This window comes from Erinaceus europaeus, chromosome 8 (genome assembly GCF_950295315.1).
Source record: "Erinaceus europaeus chromosome 8, mEriEur2.1, whole genome shotgun sequence".
Taxonomy (NCBI): Eukaryota; Metazoa; Chordata; class Mammalia; order Eulipotyphla; family Erinaceidae; genus Erinaceus; species Erinaceus europaeus.
The window spans coordinates 3,327,828-3,349,389 of NC_080169.1; the positions used below are offsets into that span (position 1 = coordinate 3,327,828).

The window sequence follows — 21,562 nt, forward strand, 5'->3', positions numbered from 1 at the left end:
ACTGAATCTACACATGTACTAGAACCATATAGAACTAAACTATGTACACACATGAGTGCTCGAGGATCCAGGAGAATCCGGACACGTTCTGCTGACTGCACCAATGTTGCATTTGGTGATTTTGACATCACACTATAGTTATGTGAGATGTTAACATTGGGGAGACAGAGTGAAGGGTGTTTTCTTGTAATTTTATAATTATGTAGGTACAAAAAGTAAAAGACAAGGGACAGTGGGATATTTCTGACTTTTTTCACAGTGAGCTATCTGAATCATATTTGTCATTTTATAGAGGTTTATCTGCATGCACGGTACTTTAAGTATAAAAAATGGTGCGTGGAAATATATGAATTCCACAATTGACCATTTCATATGTGCTACATATACTTGTCAGATACATTCTCCCTGATGTCATTGATTTATTTTGGTGGACTTGAGGGTGCCATTTGTAATTTTTTTTCTGTAATCACCATACTTCATCCCATATAATTGTTGGTTGTTTTGTTTCTTCAAACATTTTCTTTTCAAAGGCTGTTGACATACACCCCAGACTATGACACATCTTTCTGTTTTGGAACGTGCACGAATAGAACTTTCTATGTTCGACTGTGACGTTTTGATCCATTCCTAATTGTTTGCTTCACAAATCCAAAAGTCCTAAGGGGTAGATTGGCTGGTCGCCAAATGTAAACATTTAAGCCGAGTTTAAACAGAAATCGACAAGATCAGGTCTCATGGTTCAGCCACAGAACCTGCATTGTACCTTCTAATGCCGGTTTTCAGACCTCCCTGGATGGACGAGGATGCCAAGGCATCTCTCGGTGGCAGCCTGTCATCTTCCTCAAGGGTAGCAGCTTTCCTCTCCAGGGTACCACTTTCTATGCTTCTTCTATGTAGAGGACTGACTCAAACAATAGTGGGCGTGGGTTTGCGGGAAGATAAACAGTGTGGTTCTGGTAACTGGACGAAATGATTTTGTTTTCTCTATTACATTTCTAATTCATTTTTAGTTTTTATTGGTAGAGACAGAGATGAATGGAAGAAGGTGGAGACAGAGAGTGAGGAAGAAAGATGCCTGAAGCACTGTTTGACTGCTCATGCAGCTTCAACCCCCGGTGGGGAGCAGGGGCTTGAACTCAAGTCCTTGCTTATGCACACCACCTGCACCAGTCGTAGACTTTTTTTTAAAACAATTATTATTATTATTTTTTAATGAACCAGACAGACAGAGAAGCAGAGCACTGCTCAGCTCTAGCTTAAGGTGATGCTGTTATCTCTGGGCCTCAGGCACACGAGTAAGTTCACCCTCTAGCAGGTTAAGCTATTTCTTTCTGAATCTTAGTTTCTTATTCTCATTTTTAAAAACTAGGAGTAAAATAATTTATACATGTTTACACATTTGCACATAAAATGTTTATGTGTGTGTATGGGAGGGAGGAAGGGTAAGAGAGAGAGGGGGGGAGAGAGACAGAGAGAGACACACAGAGAGACAGGGACCAAAACACCACTCCTCTCTGTTTTACACGGTACTGGGTCTCTGTTCATGCAAGTCCTGTGCCCTACTGCTCAACTATCTCCATGACACCGCAGTGCTATTTTTTTTTGTAAGAATAAAATTAGATTGCATGTGAAAAATTTTTAGTACTCTATAATAGTTATGGAATGACTTCAGTTTCCTTATTTCCGTTTCTCCAGTTGGAGGACAATTTGTCTCTCCAAGTATTTTCTGGAACTTAGTCTTTAGAAATTAGATTTATTTATTTATTTATGTTAGAAATAGATGTATCTAGCTTCATCACATCTCACTCAGACCCTGTCTCATTACAGGCATATTTGGGCCACCACATCAGAGCAATGTCCTACGTTTTTGTAAATGATTCCTCTCAGACTGATGTGCCCTTGCTGCAAGCCTGTGTGCATGGGTACGTTGACTACTCTGAGCGGCTATTAGAAAGTGGTTTTGGGGAGTCGGGCGGTAGCGCAGCGGGTTAAGCGCAGGTGGTGCAAAGCACAAGGACCGGCATAAGGATCCCGGTTCGAACCCCGGCTCCCCACCTGCAGGGGAATCGCTTCACAGGCGGTGAAGCAGGTCTGCAGGTGTCTGTCTTTCTCTCCCCCTCTCTGTCTTCCCCTCCTCTCTCCATTTCTCTCTGTCCTATCCAACATTGACGACATCAACATCAATAACTACAACAATAAAACAACAAGGGCAACAAAAGGGAATAAATAAATAAAATAAATATTTAAAAAATAAAAAAGACCATAATGCTTAAAAAAAAAGAAAGTGGTTTTGACCCTAATATTCGTGACCTCCAGTGGCCTTTTTGTGGCCATATTAGAAAAGACTTGCTATGGCTTCCCTGCCCTGTGTGCTGACCGTTTCTCCTCACCCCCTCCGTTTTGTGCTTTCTATGGGCTCAGTGTGGTCCTTTCTCCTTTGCCTGAGGAGAAGCCGTAGGCACTGGCTGACGGACAGCGGGCTGCCCCGACGGAACGCCTTCCTGACTGCTCCTTCCCTTCAGACGCGGACACTTGCCTGTCTTCACGTGTTTGTAGTCAGAGTAGACTAGAGACATTGCTGGCTGATGGAGATGTTGACAACAGAAGGAGTTTCAAGTATTCTTCTCCCTTAAGGCATCACATTGCTCCTTTATTGGGTTGACTGATGAAAGCTGCAAGGCATGTTTTAATGAGTAAACTCTTAATTTATTTGAATCATAGAATCAATTTTTATTAATGTCAGTGCCACGTATTGTCTGTCTTAGAGTACTATGAAGTTGAGACTGTTTCTGTAAGTCACAGTGTAAAATCACTTTACATAGTAGCCAGTACATGCAAAAAAAAAAAAAAAAGAAAGAAATCAGACCTCAGAGACAGTCCCATGGAGAATGAGTGTTCCTTTATACTGGGCAGGGGAGTTGTACCTGCAAGTCATCTGTTCCCTCCTGGTAGTTGTGCATATTTGGAGTTTATGCATAGAGCCTTCAAAATCTGAGTAAAATAACCACCTACCACTTCTTTCATTGTTGATTATTTTAATTGCACATTCAATACCTAATTAGAAGAAAAATAAGAGGGAGTCGGCCGGTAGCGCAGGGGGTTAAGCTCATGTGGCGCGAAATGCAAGGACTGGCATAAGGATCCTGGTTTGACCCCCGGCTCCCCACCTGCAGGGGAGTCGCCTCACAGGCGGTGAAGCAGGTCTGCAGGTGTCTGTCTTTCTCTCCCCCTCTCTGTCTTCCCCTCCTCTCTCCATTTCTCTCTGTCTTATCCAACAACAGCAGCAACAACAACAACTATAATAACCACAACAATGATAAAACAACAAGGGCAACAAAAAGGGAAAGAGTGGTCTCCAGGAGCAGTGGATTCGTGGTGCAGGCACCGAGCCCCGACAATAACCCTGGAGGCAAAAACAAAACAAAACAACAACAAGACAGAAAGGTATGGGAAACATTGTCATGACAAGGGAGCGCATGCCGCTTTTCAAAGACTACATTTTATGGGTCTGAATCTTTCTTTTGGGTTGAGGACATGATTGGGCTATAAAATTTTCATTAGCCAAAAAAAAAAAAAAAAAAAAAAAAAAATTCCCTGAAGGATTCTTAGCCCACAGAGTCTGAAGCGTAGTAAAAGCCTGTGTTAGATGAATTCCAAGGACAGGAGTCCTAGAATGCTTAGGCTGATTTTATGCCTGTCCTTTTGATTATGCTTCCTATAATCAAAACAGGGTCCTCAAAGTGCTTCATTCCAAGAAAAACATATTGGGTTTGGGCAATGTGATGTCTTACTGATCCAATCCAGGGGTGGGAGATACCCACCAGGTTCTCCAAAAAACACCACATCTGTCTGCTTTACTTTCTTGTATCAAGTGCATGATCCAGCTTGAAAGCTCTCTGAATATGGTTTCACTTGAGGGGACATGGCAGTTTTCATGCCACTGTGCAAGACAAGAGTAGGGGCTGGGCTGTGGTGCACCTGGGTAAGCGCACGTGTTACCAGGCGCAAGAATCGGGTTCCAGTCCCCAGACCCCACCTGCAGGGAGAAAACTTCACAAGCGGTAAAGCAGTGTTGCAGGTGTCTCTCTGTCTCTCCTTCTCTACCTGACTTTACTTTCAATTTCTCTCTGTCCTATCAAATTAAATACAGTATAAAAGACTAGATCCTTAAAAAAAAGAAGAAGAAGAAAAAGAAGGAGTATACATTATTCTGGGAGAGAAGCCTGGATTTTGGAATAAAGAAAAAACTATGCTCAAAGAAATTAAAGGAGCCAGGCGTTGGAGCACCTGGTTAAGCACTCACAGTACAGTGCACAGGGACCCAGGTTCAAGCCCCTGGTCCCCACCTGCGGGGAGAAAGCTTCGTGAGTGGTGCAGCAGGGCTGCAGGTGTTTCTCTGTCTCTTTCTTTATCTCACCCTCTCCTCTCAATTTCTTTCTGTCTCTATCCAGTAATAAGTAAGCAATTAAAAAGAAATCACCTTAAGATGAGACTCATGAAGCGTGGAAAGAGGGGCTTGAGACCATGTTGGTAGGTTTCTTGGTACTAAGCTTGGCAGGGACTGAGAAGTTCAAGGGTTCCCTTCATTGTGCTTAGTGATACAAGCCTGGCTGGTTCTGGATGGGGGTGTAGTTATTATTGTTCAGAGAGTTTTTGCCAGTAACAGTGTGGGAGCATGTCAGTGCATAGCCTTTGTCTCATCCGCAGAAGTAGTCAGTAAGCCAGTTACGAGTGCAGGTGAGAAGTAGCCAGCAGTTTAATTGAGGCTGGAGTTGAGGGAATGGGAAAATATCTGGAAGAGAGCATTAGTAGGTCTGGAGATGAGGAGGGGAGTAGAGGTCATGTTCAGCATGCCAGAAAGAAGTTTTTGTTTTTTTCCTTTTTTTATTGGGAGGTTAATGATTTAGACTGCAATTGTTGGGGCATTAGAAAACTGTCTCATCTCAGACACTCTCAGCTCCAAATTCAGTCCATCATTGTGTACCAGGACCTGAGTGCCCCTACTCCCCCACCCTTCTCCCTGCCTTCCTTCCCCAGAGTCCTTTGCTTTTAGCAAAACATGAAGCCAGTCTGTTTTCCTTTATGCTGCCCCTTTCTATTGCTGTTTCTTAAGTTCTGTCTGTGAGTGAGATCGAACTGTGTCTATCCTTCTCTTTCCGGCTGATCTCACTTCCCATCATTCCTTCAAGCTCCATCCACGAGGAGGTGAAGAAGGTAACTCCATCACTCTTTTTGTTATTTGTTTTTACAGATCTTTTTTTACCTTTATTTAATTTGATAGGGGAAAAAACCTGAGAGGGAAGGAGGCTATCCGGATAAGAGAGACAGAGAAATACCTGCAGCACTGGCTCACCATTTGTGAATCTTTTGGATCTCTCCCCCACCTCCACCCTGCAGAGGCTGGAACCTATGTCCCTGTGCATGGTAGAGTGTCCACTTAACTGGGTGCATCACTGCCCAGCCCCAGACTTTGTCACTCTGAGTATTCCACTGTGTGTATACACCACGACTTTCTTAGCCGCTCATCTGGTTGCTTCTGACTTGGATTTATTACAAATCGTGCTGCTATGAACATAGGTGTACACAGATCTCTTTGGATGACTGGGCTGGGTTCCTTAGGATCTATCCCCAGGAGAGGAGCTGCAGGGTCATAGGGTAGGTCCACTTCTAGCCTTCTGAGGGTTCTCCAGACTGCTCTCCACAGGGGCTGGGCCCATTTGCATTCCGGCCAGCAGTGCAGGACGTTGTTTTCCGTTTCTTTGCTCCTGCAACCTCTCCAGCATTTGCTGTTACTATGTTTCCTTACGTAGGACATTCTCACAGGGGTGAAGTGGTATCTCGTTGTTGTCTTTATTTCAGTTTCTCTGACAATCAGCAACTTGATGAATTTGTTTTCATATGTCTGTTGGCCCTTTGGATCTCTCTTCTTTTATTTATTTATTCCCTTTTGTTGCCCTAGTTGTCTTGTTGTTGTAGTTATTATTATTGTTGTCTTCATTGTTGGATAAGACAGAGAGAAATGGAGAGAGGAGGGGAAGACAGAGAGGGGGAGAGAAAGACAGACACCTGCAGACCTGCTTCACCACCTGTGAAGCGACTCCCCTGCAGGTGGGGAGCCGGGGGCTCGAACCGGGATCCTTATGCTGGTCCTTGTGCTTCGTGCCATGTGCGCTTAACCCGCTGAGCTACCACCCGACTCTCTGGATCTCTCTTCTTTGGTGAATATCCTGTCCATATCCTCACTCCTCTTCAGGATCTGTTGTTGCTGAGTTTGGTGAGCACCACTCACTCCAGAGACACATGATAAATGAAAAGATTAAGACGAGAAGAATGAGACCATGGAGCTAAGCCTGCTTAGAAAGTCAGTGCACTTTTTTATGGCCCTGATGATTTTTCACAGCTATTTGAGCAACAGAATGATGAAAATGTGTGGTACTTTCTTTCCCTTGGGATGATGTGGCCACTGAAAATGATCACAGCTAATAGGAAAAATAAGTTTTCTCGCTTAATTGTGGATCCAATTTATTTGTGTTTCTGTTGCCACGTGTTTTCTGAGTTGACTAGGACAAGCTTCTGTACAAGTGTGTGTGTGTATTTAAAGGTCTGTTTTGAAATTCTACCCCATTCTGAAAATGTTTAACAAAAATGCCAAAATACACAGAAAAGCAAAGAACAGCTAGTTAAGGCTTGTTCTTGTATTACTTTAAATATAAAACATTCTTTTGGGCGATACAGGATGGTTTCGATCAGAGTTTTTCAGTGTAGGCACAGCTGATATTCCAATTTAGTGGCTTTCCGCTGTGTGTTGTAGAGAGTTCCACCTATCCCTGGCTTCTCCTCACCAGACAGACCAGGAATGGTCTGTACCTTGTGGGAAGCACTTTCATTTCTGAGTATGACAGTCAAATACGTCTCCCAACATTATCAAATGCCCCTGAGTAAGGGACGGACAGCAGGAGCACAAAGTCATACTTCATGGAAAATTTCTGGTTTAAATACATTGTAGTGATTTTTTAAAAGTCTTTTTTAAAAAGATTTATTTTCCCTTTTGTTGCCCTTGTTGTTTTTCATTGTCGTTGTAGTTATTATTGTTATGAGATAGGACAGAGAGAAATGGAGAGAGGAGGGGAAGACAGAGGGGGAGAGAAAGACAGACACCTGCAGACCTGCTTCACCGCCTGTGAAGTGATTCCCCTGCAGGTGGGGAGCCAGGGGCTCGAACCGGGATCCTGAAGCCGGTCATTGCGCTTTGAGCCACGTGCGCTTAACCCACTGCGCTACCGCCAACTCCCTGTAGTGATTTTCATCAGTGAATGATTATGTCCTCCTGCTACAATGTGGTTTATTTTATTTTTATTTTTTAAATCTTGACCTCCAGGGTTATAGCTGGGGCTCAGTGCTGGCACTATGAAGCCACTGCTCCTGGCGGCTATTTTCCCTTTTTATTGGAGAGGAAAGAGAGAACTTGAGATATAGGAGGGGGACATAAGGAGAAAGAAGACAGAACTGAAGTGTCCCCTCCCCCTGTAGGTGGAAAGCCAGGGTCTTGAACTCAGATCCTTCAGCAGGTCCTTGCTCTTTACGTGTGCTTAACCAAGTGTGCCACTGCTTGGCTTTCAAATCGGTTGATTTTATTAAAGCTTGTAGAATCTCAGTCTTTTTTTTTTACCACTAGGTGGAAACTAGTGAATATTGCTAACTCTCCATTTAGAAAGAGTACTTCAAGAAAAATGAAAAGGGGCAGGGTAGATAGCATAAAGGTTATGCAAACAGACTCTCTTGTCTGAGGCTCCAAGTTCAATCTCCTCTCAGCCAGCGCTGATAGGGACTTTAGTTTAAAAAGAAAGAAAGAGGGAGTCGGGCGGTAGCGCAGTGTGTTAAGCGCACGTGGCGCAAAGCTCAAAGACCAGCCGAAGGATCCCGGTTCGAGTCCCCGGCTCCCCACCTGCAGGGGAGTCGCTTCCCAGGCGGTGAAGCAGGTCTGCAGGTGTCTGTCTTTCTCTCCCCCTCTCTGTCTTCCCCTCCTCTCTCCATGTCTCTCTGTCCTATCCAACAATGATGACATCAATAATAACTACAACAATAAAACAACAAGGGCAACGAAAGGGAATAAATAAATGAATATAAAAAAATTAAAAAAATAAAACTTTAAAAAAAAAAGAAAGAAAGAAAAAGAAAAGAAAAGCAGCCATTTAACTGTTCCTCTGCCTACAGCTTTTTCATATGGTTTCTGCACCTGCTATCATTTATTAGTACTTTCATAATGGTAATTCTTTTTCAATTTAATTTTATTTATTTTATTTTTATTGATTTAATAATGATCTATAAGATTGTAGGACAAGAGGGGTACACTTCCACACAATTCTCACCACCAGAGTTCTGTATCCCAGAGCATCCATTGGAAGCTTTCCTATTCTTCATCCCTTTTAGAGTATGGACCAAAATTCTTTATGGGGAGCAGAAGGTGGGATTTCTGACTTCTCTAATTGCTTCTCCACTGGATATGGGTGTTGGCAGGTTGATCCATACCTCCAGCCTGTTTCTGTCTTTCCCTAGTGGGGAAGAGCTCTAGAGAGGTGGGGCTCTAGGGCACATTGGTGAGGTTGTTTGCTTAGGGAAGTTAGGTTGGCATCATGGTAGCACCTGTAACTTGGTGACTGAAAAAGAAGTAAGATATAAAGCAGAACAAATTATTTAGTAATTAGGAATCTAAAGATAAGACTATAGCAAATGAAATTTGGGGGTCTCCATTTTGGAAAAAGCTAGTACCATTAAGCCCTCAATGCAAAGGATATTATTAATCAGAAACACTCCCCAATAATACTACAAGTTGACGTCTAATTGTGAGGATGTATGTTTCCACAGGGGCCTGAATTCCGGCATTAGCTTCATACCTAATGTCTTCTAACTTTGAGCAAGTCACTTTAATATTTTCGTAATTATTTTTCTTATCTGTAAAGTGAAGGAAGTAAAGTGTAACATATGCAAGCTTATTTCTAGTTCTAAATATCCAGCGCTGAAGCATTTTCTTGGTTTTTTCTTTTCATTCTTTCTTTAATTTTACTGTCCATCTCCTATTGCAATGAGAACAAAAATGTGCTTTGCAGGTCCCCAATGATCCACGATTTTTATCTCAATCTACTTTGAGATAACTACAAAGATAGAAAGTAAACAATAAAAGTGTCTATTGTAACCTCACAGAACATTTCTATGTCCATTACAGAGAATGATAGCAAATGGGCTTATATTTTGTATTCTGTCTTAGTTCTTTACATTTAACTTATATCGTAATAATTGATTTTTGTATGAAGGTATTAGTTGATACTGAACTGGATGAATGAAACCAAGCTAGACTTCACGATAGGTAGTTTGAGGAGCACTGCTTCCATGCATGATGGAAGATTTTCTTTGTGTAACCTTCTACCCTAGCCAGTAAGTAATACTGGTACTTAGTATTATCCTCTGGAGTTTTAGTGAATACAGAAGGAAGTCACTATCTGTCTTCTCTGCTCTCAGTATAAAGCTGGTGGCAGATAGAATGTATTATAAGGGTGTTTGTCTCACAAAAGATAAGGAATAAATATGAAGTACTCTTTCACTGTTAAAATTTATCTTGTTTTTAAGAATCCCTTATGTGTGAAGTTTACTCAAATAGATGGCATCTTACATACTTGATGCTAATGAGAGAAGGCAAATAAGGAAAGGAAGGAAGGGATTGAGCTTGCTAAAGAGATGATCGAAGATGTAGTTTTTAAAACTTTATTTGCTAAGACAGAGAGAAATTGAGAAGAAGAGGAAAGTGAGAAAGAAAGAGAGAGGGAGAGAAGGAGATAGAGAGAGAACAACAGAGAGAGAGGGAGAGAGAAGGAGAGGGAGAGAGGAGGAGAGGAGAGAGAGGAGAGAGAGAGAGAGAGAGCACTGGTTCACTGCTTGCGAAACTTCTCCCTGCAGTTGAAGGCTGGGGGCTTGAACCTGGGTCCTTGCACATTGTAACATATGCACTTCAGCAGTGTCTGTCAGAGATGTTTTTGAGTCTATTCCATCATTTCTACTCATGTCACATTTGAGGAAGTAAGCTCTATGTCCCCTCCCTGAGTATGGTAGATGGAGGCGAAAGCACAGTCAAGCAGCTCACATCTGACATAGGTTCTTGGATGTAAACAACAGGAAAGTTTCCAATGGAGGGATGGGAACCAGCACTCTGGCAGTGGGAACTGTGTGGAATTGTGCCCCTCTTATTCTGTGGTCTTGTAGATGATTACTAAATCAGTAAAAAAGACACAGCTTTTAACTGATTGTTGTCTGAAGGAGAAACTACTATTGGGTTCTCTTCGCCATGGATGACTTTTCCTAGTCAGTATCTTTTATTCATTATGGACTGGAATAATCCAAAGATTCCAGTCTGAAGCTTTGTATACATTGCCTGATGGCATTCAGAAGCAGTCTCCTGGCCTGCAGTTTCTGCCTGTTTAAAATGTTTTTGAATAGTCTATTTTTATGTGTGAGATAGAGAAAAAAACTCAGCTCTTTTATAGAAAAGTCCTGGGAACTGAATCTTGGGCCTCTGGAGCCTCAGGTATGCAAGTCCTGAACTACCTTCCTAGCCCTTGACATGGCGTTTGTCCTAATTGTTTTGAGTGGACGTCTTCCCTAAGAGCTAAAAGGGCAAGATCTTTGCCTATCCTATTGGCAGAGTAAAACCACCCTCTTGCAGTTTTTCTTTTTTTAAATCTAGAGACTGAAAATATATAACATATTTGGAAATTCCACTGGCAGACTTGGCAGGCGTTTCATATTTACTTGGACTTAACATGAATTGGATTTGGTCCTCCAATTTCCCCGCCTCCATCCCTCGGAACAAGTTATTTATTATCTGAATGAGTCTGTGAGTGGATCCGACAGGCACATGGCACGTCTATTGTAAGTGCATTAGTTCAGTAAGATTTATGCTCATCCAAATTGTTTTATATTGGCTTTCATTGTTGAAAATTTACTGTATTCATTTTCGGTTTGGCATTAGTATTTGTAGTGTGCCAGGGGGTCCTTGTGGTTGAACGTTTTATCTCTGTAACACTTCATGCAAAGGAAATTAAAAAATATATGGTGAAAGCATTTCCCTAATATGTTTCCAATCAGCTCTGTACTTTAGTCATTTGATTTTTCGGAACCAGAGAGAAGAGTATTACTGAGCTCTTTTCATTCAGAATTCTTGGGGAATTTAGATCAGGGTTCCAATTTATGAAAATGTCTGTTGACATTTTTAAGGTTCCTTTTGCTTCTCTCCACACATGTGCATTAAGGCTTTTGTTTTTGTTATTATCATACCAGAATCTTAAAGAATTGAAGGAAGGAAGGAAGGAGATGAGACTCTCTACCTTGGACAAGAAAATAACTGATGTGAAGTGAGCTTGTAAGTGATTTACAAAGAACCAGCTCCTTTGAGTTTTACAGTATCCTCAGTGTGTGTTGCTGTGTCCATGCACTTTGGGCATACGGTCTGGACCAGGATTGCTAAACTCCTTTGCTTGGCAGATTCCTTCAGACTTGTCGTGCACTGACTAGAGGCAAAGACAATTGCATCTTCTCAGAAAACACAACACGTATTCCATAGGGTGTGATTGCTGGTGAAAGAGTGTGCCTGTTTTGATCATTGAGTCAGTATATGAGGATCCATAAGTTGCTACTTTCAGATTTTCTTACTCTACTTCCTGCTCTAAACATAAACTCAAGTTAAACTTTCTAGCACAGAGCTGGGAGGCAAGAAATGGAAGGCTCTATCTGCTGATAACAGTTGCTTGTCCAGTCTTAGGTAAAGAAATACTTTTGCAATCAATTCTTATATCTTAAGTTTCTGCTTTCATTTCCTGATAGGCTATAAAGTCTCTTGACTTTCATTAATTTCTAGTTCATCCAGTATTAGGCAAGGTACCTTTTTAGTAGGGGTACTTTTAGTCCTGGTATTCTTTTTTTTTTTTTTTTTCCTCCAGGGTTATCGCTGGGGCTCAGTGTCCGCACCATGAATCCACTGCTCCTGGAGGCCATTTTATTTCCCCTTTTGTTGCCCTTGTTGTTGTAGCCATGGTGTGGTTATTATTGTTATTGTTGATGTCATTTGTTGTTGGATAGGATAGAGAGAAAGCGAGAGAGGTAGGGGAAGACAGGAGGAGAGAAAGATAGACACCTGCAGACCTGCTTCACCACCTGTGTAGTGACTCCCCTGCAGGTGGGGAGCCGGGGGCTTGAACTGGGATCCTTATGCAGATCATTGCACTTGGCGCCACGTGCACTTAACCTGCTGCCCAACCACCTGAACCCCCCCCCCTCCAGTCCTGGCATTCGTTACCCTTTATTAGGCTTAAGTAGAGTCTGGATATTATGCATTTTGGCCAAAAGAATTCATCTATCTATGGTTTTCTAGTTAGAATACAATCTGGAGGCCAGGCAGTGGCGCACCTAGTAGAGGTATATTGCAGGGCACAAAGACCTGGGTTCAAGCCCCTGGTCCCCACCTTCAGGGGGAAAGTTTCATGAGTGGTGAAGCAGGGTGTCAGGTATCTCTCTGTCTCTTTTCCTGTCTCCCTCCCCCCTTCTCACTTTCTCTCTGTTTCTATCAAATAATAAATAAAAAGATAAAAAAAAAAAAAAACCAAACAGATAGAAGACAGTCCGTGAAGATGGTCTCAGTAGTTAAAGAACAAGTTTAGGGGAAAGTTAAGTGGACAGTTAGGCTGCTTAGTTGTATTTTGGAGAGGAAGAGCCAACAAGCCCAGTGGTTCCTGGTTTAGAGGACACAGCTAGCTTAGAAGACATAACTTCTTGTTATTCAAGGGTAAACAAAACCCCACATTCATTCATGTTTTGTTTTTTTTTCTCTTGCTTCTGTGTTTCTGATCTAGGCTGCACCTATGAAGGGAACTCCTATAACAGCTCCTTCAAGTGGCAGAGTCCTGCAGAACCCTGTGTTCTACGTCAGTGCCAGGTAAATTCAACCGGTTTAATTTCCACTGAGCACCTCAGAAGCTCCTTCTAGACAAGACTGAACAAGGCCAAGGAGGAAAAATAAAACAGGAAACAAAAATGAGGAGAAAAAAAAACCCTAAAAAGAAAGAAAGACAAAGTGGACCCTTGTCCTTAATTATGATTTCCATCCTCATGAGATAGATACAGGGTAGATACTAGGTAGGGCCTGTATCTAGTAACACACAGCAGAATTGTTTGTCACTGTTAAACTGTTCCTGGAAAACTCTGGGAAGATGCATACATCCTTGGGGGAAAATTCACGTCTTCCTGTAAAATCGACTTTGAGCAAAACATGAATTGCTCGTCACAGAAAGTGGTATTGTTAGAGGATGTGTGTTTGCCTTCTTTGATTTAGAAAGATTTTGAACTTGAGCCAGTCTGTAAGCTACATTAAATCAAAGCAATTAGTACAACGTAACCTCAGTGGGTTTGACACAAGTTTCACAACCACCATAGTTCAGTTTCTAAGGAACCAATCTGTGGTAGTTTTATGTTTTCTGAATTCTGATTCCACGTGGATCTCATCAGTATAGATCTTAGACACAGCAGGATAAGTCAGAGGGATCATAGGGTATATCCATTTTCAAACTAATTTTCCTTTTCTCGGTTGAAAATAATGTTCATTCACTTTTCGTAGGATTTAACAATTCTTCCGTGTAGAGAAAATGCTGGTCAATAATCATACCAGAGCCCCATCTCACTGCCCAAGGACATGCACTCCCACTTAAAGGAGAAGGGAAGATTGCTCTAATACTGAATTACCTCTGAGTTTATCGCAAATGCATTGACATTTAATTTGTAGACATGTGAATTCTCTGCAGCCATACTGTTATTACATATCCATAAAAGGCATGTTCACTTCTTCAGAAGTTATTTATTCAACTAATGCTTAGCTTCTTTATGTAGGAAATCTAAACTATTTGTGAAAATAAACAGATAAGTATAAATGACCGAGTTGCTGAGTTAATAAGTATAAATTGAATTTTTTCTCTAGATTTTAAAATTAATTTCCTGAAACAAAGAGATGAGAACAGTGAATTTTAGTAACACTGAAAAGCCATAGTCTCTCTCAAATTTGTTTTTTTAATGCAAGTTTTTAAATTATCTTTATTTATTTATTGGATAGAGGCAGCCAGAAATGGAGAGGGAAGGGGGAGATAGGGAGAGAGACAGAGAGACACCTGCAGCCCTGCTTCACCACTTGTGAAGCTTTCCCCCTGCAGGTGGGGACCAGGGGCTTGAACCCAGGTCCTTGTGCACTGTAACATGTGTGCTCAACCAGGTGCACCACTGCCTGGCCCCTCTAACATTTATACTAACCATTCGTACCCTGCTTCTTGACCAGTGAAAATTCTTTTCTTCGATATTCTTCACACAAATTTATGTTCTTTGAAAACCAAGATTACAGGGTCTTTTAAATAACATATCTGTGTGCCTTTTGGAGTACAGTATATTTTCTGTAAACAGAGGTTTTTGAATATCCTTTAGTTGCATGAACTGATGTTGATTTCTGATGCCTTTGGATGACAACTTTACTTAAATTAATTGGAAACTATTATTTGGAAGGTACTGTTTGGTTGACTGGATAGCACATTAAAACACTATCAACAAAATAAAGAGTGTAGCATCTCTCCTATTAAAATATTTTCAAAAATTTGAACATTCTGACTATAATATATGTAATACGAGCTTTCAAGTAGTTGTTGTAATCTCTGTCTGTGCTCGAGAGTCAGGCTCTATATCTGGTGAAGTGAAATTGCGAAGATTGAGGACCTGGCTTAGTTATTTCTAGAAGTATGCTAAGAATTTAAATTTCCAGATGTCAGTCTGGGGCTAATTATGGACCATGTGCATAATTCATGACTTGAAGTGTGACAGCACTAAATATTGACACGTAAAATTATTGTGAGTAGACACTTAGACTCTGAGCTACCAACTGACTAGATGTCAGAGAAATTGATTAAGGGCCCAGGCAGTGGCACATCTGACTGAGTGCACACAGTAAGTACAGTGTACAAAGATCTGGGTTCTAATCTCCAAGTCCACACATGCAGGGAAAAAGCTTCAGGGGCAGTGAAGCCATTCTGTAAGTCTCTCTCTCTCTCCCTCTCTTTCTCTCCTTCTCTCCCCCCTTCTTTCCCTCCTTTCCTCTCTCCCTCTCCTCCCTCCACATACCCTCTGAATTTCTCTCTGTCTCTATAAAAATATATAGATGTAGAGAAGGGAGAAAGAGACTAGAGCCTGAAAAATGCCTGACTCAGCGACATGCCTGTTCCGCCATTTTTGTGACCAGGTTTGAGCCTGATCACCACTGCACGGGGGGACGATTTGGCGCTGTGGTGTCCTTTTCTTTATCTTTCTATTTGAAATATCCACTGGGAGTGGTGAAGGCTCAGTGATGATAACAAAAAATAAAGAAATTAGGATCAAGGAGGAGGGAGCAAGAACTGGGAAAAGGAGAAGAGGATAGAATTGACACTGGAGTCAAACACTCCATTTGTTGAGCTGTGAGGTTCTGGTGGCCTCAGTTCATGTCCCTCTGACCCTGACATTCACCCCTGCTTCTGCTTCACACTTGTGTTCGGATTCTTCTGTTCCCTGGGTTACTCTCCCCAACCCACTAACCCTGGAACTGACGAGGAGATAATTCATCGGTAGTGTACAGTAGTCCCGTGTCCCAGGTTCAATCCCTGCCACCTCACATGCCAGAGGGGAACAGTAGACTGATAACAAAACACCCGGGGGGCAGGGGGAGGCATATAACTCTTCAATGGGAAACACAGGCTGACGTAGCTTGTGACTTTCTGTTTTTCAGGAAGGCGTCATCACAGAGTCTGAAGTGCGTTGTGTTGTTCACTGTAAAAACCCTTCCAAGCACCTGGGAGCCTGCTGTCCCACATGTCCAGGTAACCTTCTCAGGAAGGAGGGGGCTTCAGGCCTGCACAGACTGTCCAGATTTCCTGCTTCTCTCAAGAACGCATCATCTCCCCCAGACCCCTCTCCTGACCTCACATCTGCGCACCTAGTGTGTTTGGAGAGCAAACCCTTTTGCATAGAAATGTCTGGTGGGGCTCTCTGGTGTGCCCAGCATGAATGAAATGTGCTGTAGGTCTTGGCGTGTGGATGCAGCAGGCGTGGGCGGCCTGCTTTCCACTCCACAGGGCCACAGGTAACGCTTATTTTGGAAGGGAAGACTGTGGTTTTCCTCTTGCTTTTGGAAATGTCTTTTTTTTTTTTTTTTTTTTTTACTGTTTCATATTGCAATACGTTGGCTGGAGTTTGCTTTGGTAATGAGGTGACCAGATGTTTTCTGAAAACGGAGCGCTCTGGCCCTAAGTGAATTTCGTGTGGAGATTTGCTGGTCTCGGGTTTTTGGTGTGGTGCAAGTTGTGCTCACCGTCTTATTAGAGGCCCCGTTGCCTACTAATAGCACTTTCCAGTGGCAGGGAAGTTTCCTTTTATTTTACAAACAGGATTGCAAAGCCCTCCAGCATCCTTTCCTGCCCTTAGATGCGAGCCTGGGGATTTTGAGGTGAGAGGATTTTTGTTTTTTGATCCCTTAAGCCCCTGGCCCACAGTCCTAGACAGATGTGCTGTGAGCTTTCCCCCTCACTGGAACTGCTACTCCGCGTGAGAGGCTGATTTCCAAAGAGCCGTCTGTTACTGTCCTGGGAAGTGGGGAAGGCACCACATTGGCACATGTTGTAAATGCAGGCCCTCCTCCTCAGGTGCCCGCTGCCCGCCGCTTTATTCCATGCAGTCTGAGATGTGCCTAGACTGGAGCCCCTTTCAAGTCAGGTGTTTTCTCACTCATCCTTGAATGACAACTAAGATCTCCCACTACTTGTCATCTTCCTGACCTCCTGAACATTCTTGTTTCTGTCAATCATGCTTTGTCACATAGGTGTTTTTTTGTGAAACTTGTCTTACTAGATGATAGGCTTGTGTGAGGGTCCCAACCTTGTAGAAAGTAAAGCAGCCCTTGCAGTGATCCAGTTACTGTGTATCTTTCAGTGTTCCCACAGATACTTTTCTTCTCTGAATGCATTAAATGCTTTATAATGCCTGAAAATACTCTTAAATACCCAACGGATTTTTACTAAGATCAGTAAGTTCTCTGGGCTACACATTAAGCTAATCTGGGAAGTGGGACTGGCTGGTGGCATACTCAGTGCAACACACACGTTTTCATGGCTGAAGAGCTGGTTCGAGCCCCTGGTCCCCTCCTGCAGACAGAGAAGCTCATGAATGCTGGGTCAATGCTGCAGGTCTCTTGTTCTCTGTACCTCTCTCTGCCTCTTACCCTCCGTGAAAAAATTATAATGAAAAAATGACCATGAAAGTGGGGGAGTCACACTATAGGCACAGAGTCCTCGCCGTAGCTCCGGTGGCAGCTAACTAAATAAAAATAAAATAAACTCATCTGGGAAACTTAGAAAAATCTATCTTTATGCCTAGGCTGTCTACTGGAACAATTCCACTCGAGAGTCCAAGGGTGAGAATGACGTTTTCCAGATAATTCCTGTGTGCAGATAAACATGAGATTAGTAGCAGAGTAAAATCTATCTGCTTTTTAGTTAAAACTGTTATCATATCTCTCAAACATCAACTCAGTCATGTTGACAAGACTGTCAGCTTAACGATACAGAGTCAATCCAGCATGGAGAATGTACTCCTTACCAGGAGGCGGTCATATTTTAGGGCTGCCTTTGAAAAATGTGGGCGTGCAATATGTGTAATGAATTTCTCATCTCTGTTGAAGTTCTATTTGAGCGATCGCTTTCTCACTCTGGCTTTTAATGGAGTTCCCAGGAAGAAGACTGAGCTACCTGATTGTGAATATTCAGTGTTGAGTCCTCGTGCCCTCCCAGTGATGATAAAAGCCCTGTTTATAGTTCACACAGGTAGAAATTAGACTTCAGGAGACTAGTTCTCTGCTCTAGGTGCAGGAGTGAGTCAGGGGCAGAGGTGGGGCTGGGCTTCAGACGCTTCTCTGTCCTGGCCATCCGGCTACATTGGCTGTCTTACCCCTTCCCAACCCTTGCCACCCAATAATTGTTCTCTGGCAAGTAAGTCTTGGGTATGCCAATGCTGCACACGAATCCCCCGCTGCCTGGGCAGTTTCTATACCCTCTGCTGCGGAGTTAAGACTCAGATGTGCCTGTCCTCTTTCATTTCAATCCTTTAAGATGCACATCTGAAGACTCAGAGGGCCCTGCATGTAGGATGCATTACCCTTTGTCTGGGGAGAGCCGCCTCAGCCAAGTCTTGATAGGGACAGTCAGGGGAAGCCCTGGGGGTTTTCTGTTTGGTAATTCAGAAGGCCTGACAGCTGTCATTGATAATGGAATGGTATTCCACATAATGACAAACACATAACCAGAATGTGGTCAGTTTCTTCCTGAGTGCGGGGCATATTTGCTTGTCTGCTACTTTCTTTTCATCTGACTCTTTGCTATAGGATAGTGGGTTGTAATGGGGATAACTTGCTTCGAGTTTTTACTTAAAATCCCATTATTTGGGGGGGGGGGGTCGGACCGTAGCGCAATGGGTTAAGCACACGTGGTGCAAAGCACAAGGGCTGGCATAAGGATCCGGGTTCGAGCCCTCGGCTCCCCACCTGCGGGGCAGTTGCTTCACAGGCGGTGAAGCAGGTCTGCAGGTGTCTCTCCCCCTCTCTGTCTTCCCATCCTCTCTCCGTTTCTCTCTGTCCTATCCAACAACAAACAACATCAACAACAACAATAATAACCACAACAAGGCTACAACAACAAGGGCAACAAAAAGGGGAAAAAAATGGCCTCCAGGAGCAGTGGATCCGTGGTGCAGGCACTGAGCCCCAGCAATAATCCTAGAGGCAAAAAAAATTATCATTTAAGTTATCCAATGTTAAGATAGTCTTTCTGCATATATATATATATATGAAATGCCCTTCGAAAAGAGTCAATGGAGGAGGCAGACATTAGTAGCAGTGAGGCGAGAGATGCAGACAGGGAGAAGAGCCCAAGCTTACACACTTCCTGTGTTCATGACAACAGCGTTGCTGGCTCTGGAAGTGGGTGTCCAAAAGGTCTTCTTGAGACAGTCTTTTCAAACGACAGGTTCATGTGGCTGTTCAACTTGAGACTCTGAAGCATTTGTTTTCAGCTGAAACCGAAGACCGCATGTCTAGCTGTAAGATAAAAAGCTTCAGTGCTCAGGTCAGCTGGTTATGGGTCCTGCTCGATCCCTTTTGTTAAGACTCCTCCGCTGCAAGTCTGTTGACAGCTTCAGTTGGCAGCTGTTGGAGACTTACTCTCAGGGGCATGAGTCAGTATTTTGCAACAGTCCCTTTTGCTAAGTCCTACTCATTGGCAGTACTCTTTCCAGCACTCTCTACTGTGTGGGAAATGACCTCAGTTCTTTTGACCAAGCACCTCCTGAGGATAGTCCTGAGGCGAGTGGCTTTACCCTTAGCTGTTGATCTTCCCATGGCCTGTGTGACATGGAGTTCCTGGCCAGCTTGGATTAGGGGTTATTGTGAGTGGCCCTTAACACCTGAGCATCCTGGGTACCATTCTATATAAGAAAAGAACCAAGACTTTTGGATCTGTGTGTTTTTTTCTTTTTAATTTTTATTTGTAAAGAGGAAACACTGACAAAAACCATAGGGTAAGAGGGGCACAACTCCACACAATTCCTGCCACCAGATCTGCGTATCCCATCCCCTCCCCTGATAGCTTCCCTATTCTTTATCCCTCTGGGAGTGTGGACCCAGGGTCATTGTGGGATGCAGAAGGTGGAAGGTCTGGCTTCTGTAATTGCTTCCCCGCTGAACATGGGTGTTGACAGGTGGATCCACACTCCCAGTCTGCCTCTCTCTTTCCCTAGTGGGGCAGGGCTCTGGGGAAGCGGAGCTCCAGGACACATTGGTGGGGTCGTCTGCCCAGGGAAGTCCGGTTGGCACCTGGTTTTTAGTCAGAGTTGGTCCCCACCAGTGCTCCACACCGGGGAGAACTGAACACCTGTGTGGTGCAGTGCCCCTCCTTGCACTGCTTGCTGACCGCCTGCCCAGTGCCCACAGCTCCACAAGGTGTCGGCCAGGGGAGCTCCTCTCTCTCTTTCTCTCTCTCTTGTCTACGCTTTTCTCATCAGTGGGGCTGTGACTTAGAGTCTCCGCTTTATAGGCTTGCTGTGAAATGACATGAGACCAGGGCTATGAAAGGTCTGAGACAGGCTGAACAAGTGGTTAGGCTTCAGCAGGGCAGCCGTTTGTTTGTCTGTTTGATTTTTGCTTTTGAGATAACCATTGACCTCTCTTGCTTGGACTTGTGTTTGCTCCTGGTTCTCATGTGGCCAGTGTGGTCATGAGATCCTCAGACTTCAGCTCCCCACAGGGCACTACTCCCCTCAGACTGACTGACTTCTGTCACCTCATTTGTTTCTAGCACTTGTGAGTTTCTGGTTCCATGTCCGTCTTATACATGCATGTATGTATCTTATTTACAGTGAAACAATCTTGCTCGTTTCTTTAAACTGCAGAGCTGCATTGAGTGGGGGTGTACGGTGTCCTCACTGTATAGGTGAGGTGGAGGGGACTGTGGGAAAGGGGTGAAAAGTAGATTAGAACCATGCTTAAGTTCAGTAACGAAGGCTGTTCTGTTCCTAAGCTCGTCTTTGCTTTCCAGGCTGTGTATTTGAGGGCGTGCAGTACAGAGAAGGGGAGGAATTTCAGCCGGAAGGAAACCAGTGCACCAAGTGTTCCTGTGTTGTAAGTACTGTTCCGGGGTGACACGGCTTGTCACTAATTCCCGCGGGGACTTCCTGAGAACAGCCCTGACTTTCTTTACAGTCTCTTCTCTCCCTTCTGATGTTGGAGCCAAGGGAAAGCTCGTGATTCTCCAGCAGGTTTCCCGGCCTCAGCATTCTCGGTATTCTGGACTGGGGGTGCTGTGTGCCGGGGGCCGTCTCCTGCAGTATGGACGCCCTAAGCAGCATCGCTGGCCTTTACACACTAGGTGCCACTAGAACGCACCCCTTCAGTCATGACAGCCAGAGTCTTGTGAAGGCATGGTCAAGGGCGCCTTGGAGAATGGGACATTCTTGATGGAAAGCCACTGGCTTATAGTGTGAAGGCATAATGACTTTCCTCCACCCGCCTCCTTCGTAGAGAAGATCCGAATTCCTTGCTTCCTGCAGAGGCAGGCGGCTGTTGAGTTTTATGGCACAGACCGGAAGTAGCTAAGAACGAGGTCTGTTTGTTTCATGTGCTCTGTAGGGTGGGTGAGAGAGCTTGATCCAGGGATGGACCAAGTACAGCAGGCTGGGGAAATGTCAGCTCCACACACCACCCGTCACTAGAGCTAAGTAGTGCTTTGGCAGACAAACCAACCAAAGGACGTTAGTCCCACCAGGAGCAATGGGAAGAAAAGAATAACCTTGAAAGTGGTTCACAACAGGTGAGACAGAGACAGGCAGAGTCTGGTTGTCATGGATTCAGAGATTTGCTTTCTATGCTCTGTCCAATTGTAGCTCATCTACTAAGTATCTTTATATGTATTTA

The 21,562-nt window shown here is 43.6% G+C and overlaps 1 protein-coding gene across 1 annotated transcript in view; it reads left to right on the forward strand.

Annotated features, from left to right (window-relative positions):
• Nucleotides 1-21,562, forward strand: part of BMPER (BMP binding endothelial regulator) — a 292,909-nt gene that overhangs the window by 76,928 nt on the left and 194,419 nt on the right. Inside the window, exons 4-6 of the mRNA XM_060195832.1 lie at nucleotides 12,897-12,979; nucleotides 15,836-15,926; nucleotides 20,688-20,787. Coding sequence (XP_060051815.1) covers nucleotides 12,897-12,979; nucleotides 15,836-15,926; nucleotides 20,688-20,787 — 274 coding nt within the window. The remainder of the gene's footprint in view (nucleotides 1-12,896; nucleotides 12,980-15,835; nucleotides 15,927-20,687; nucleotides 20,788-21,562) is intronic.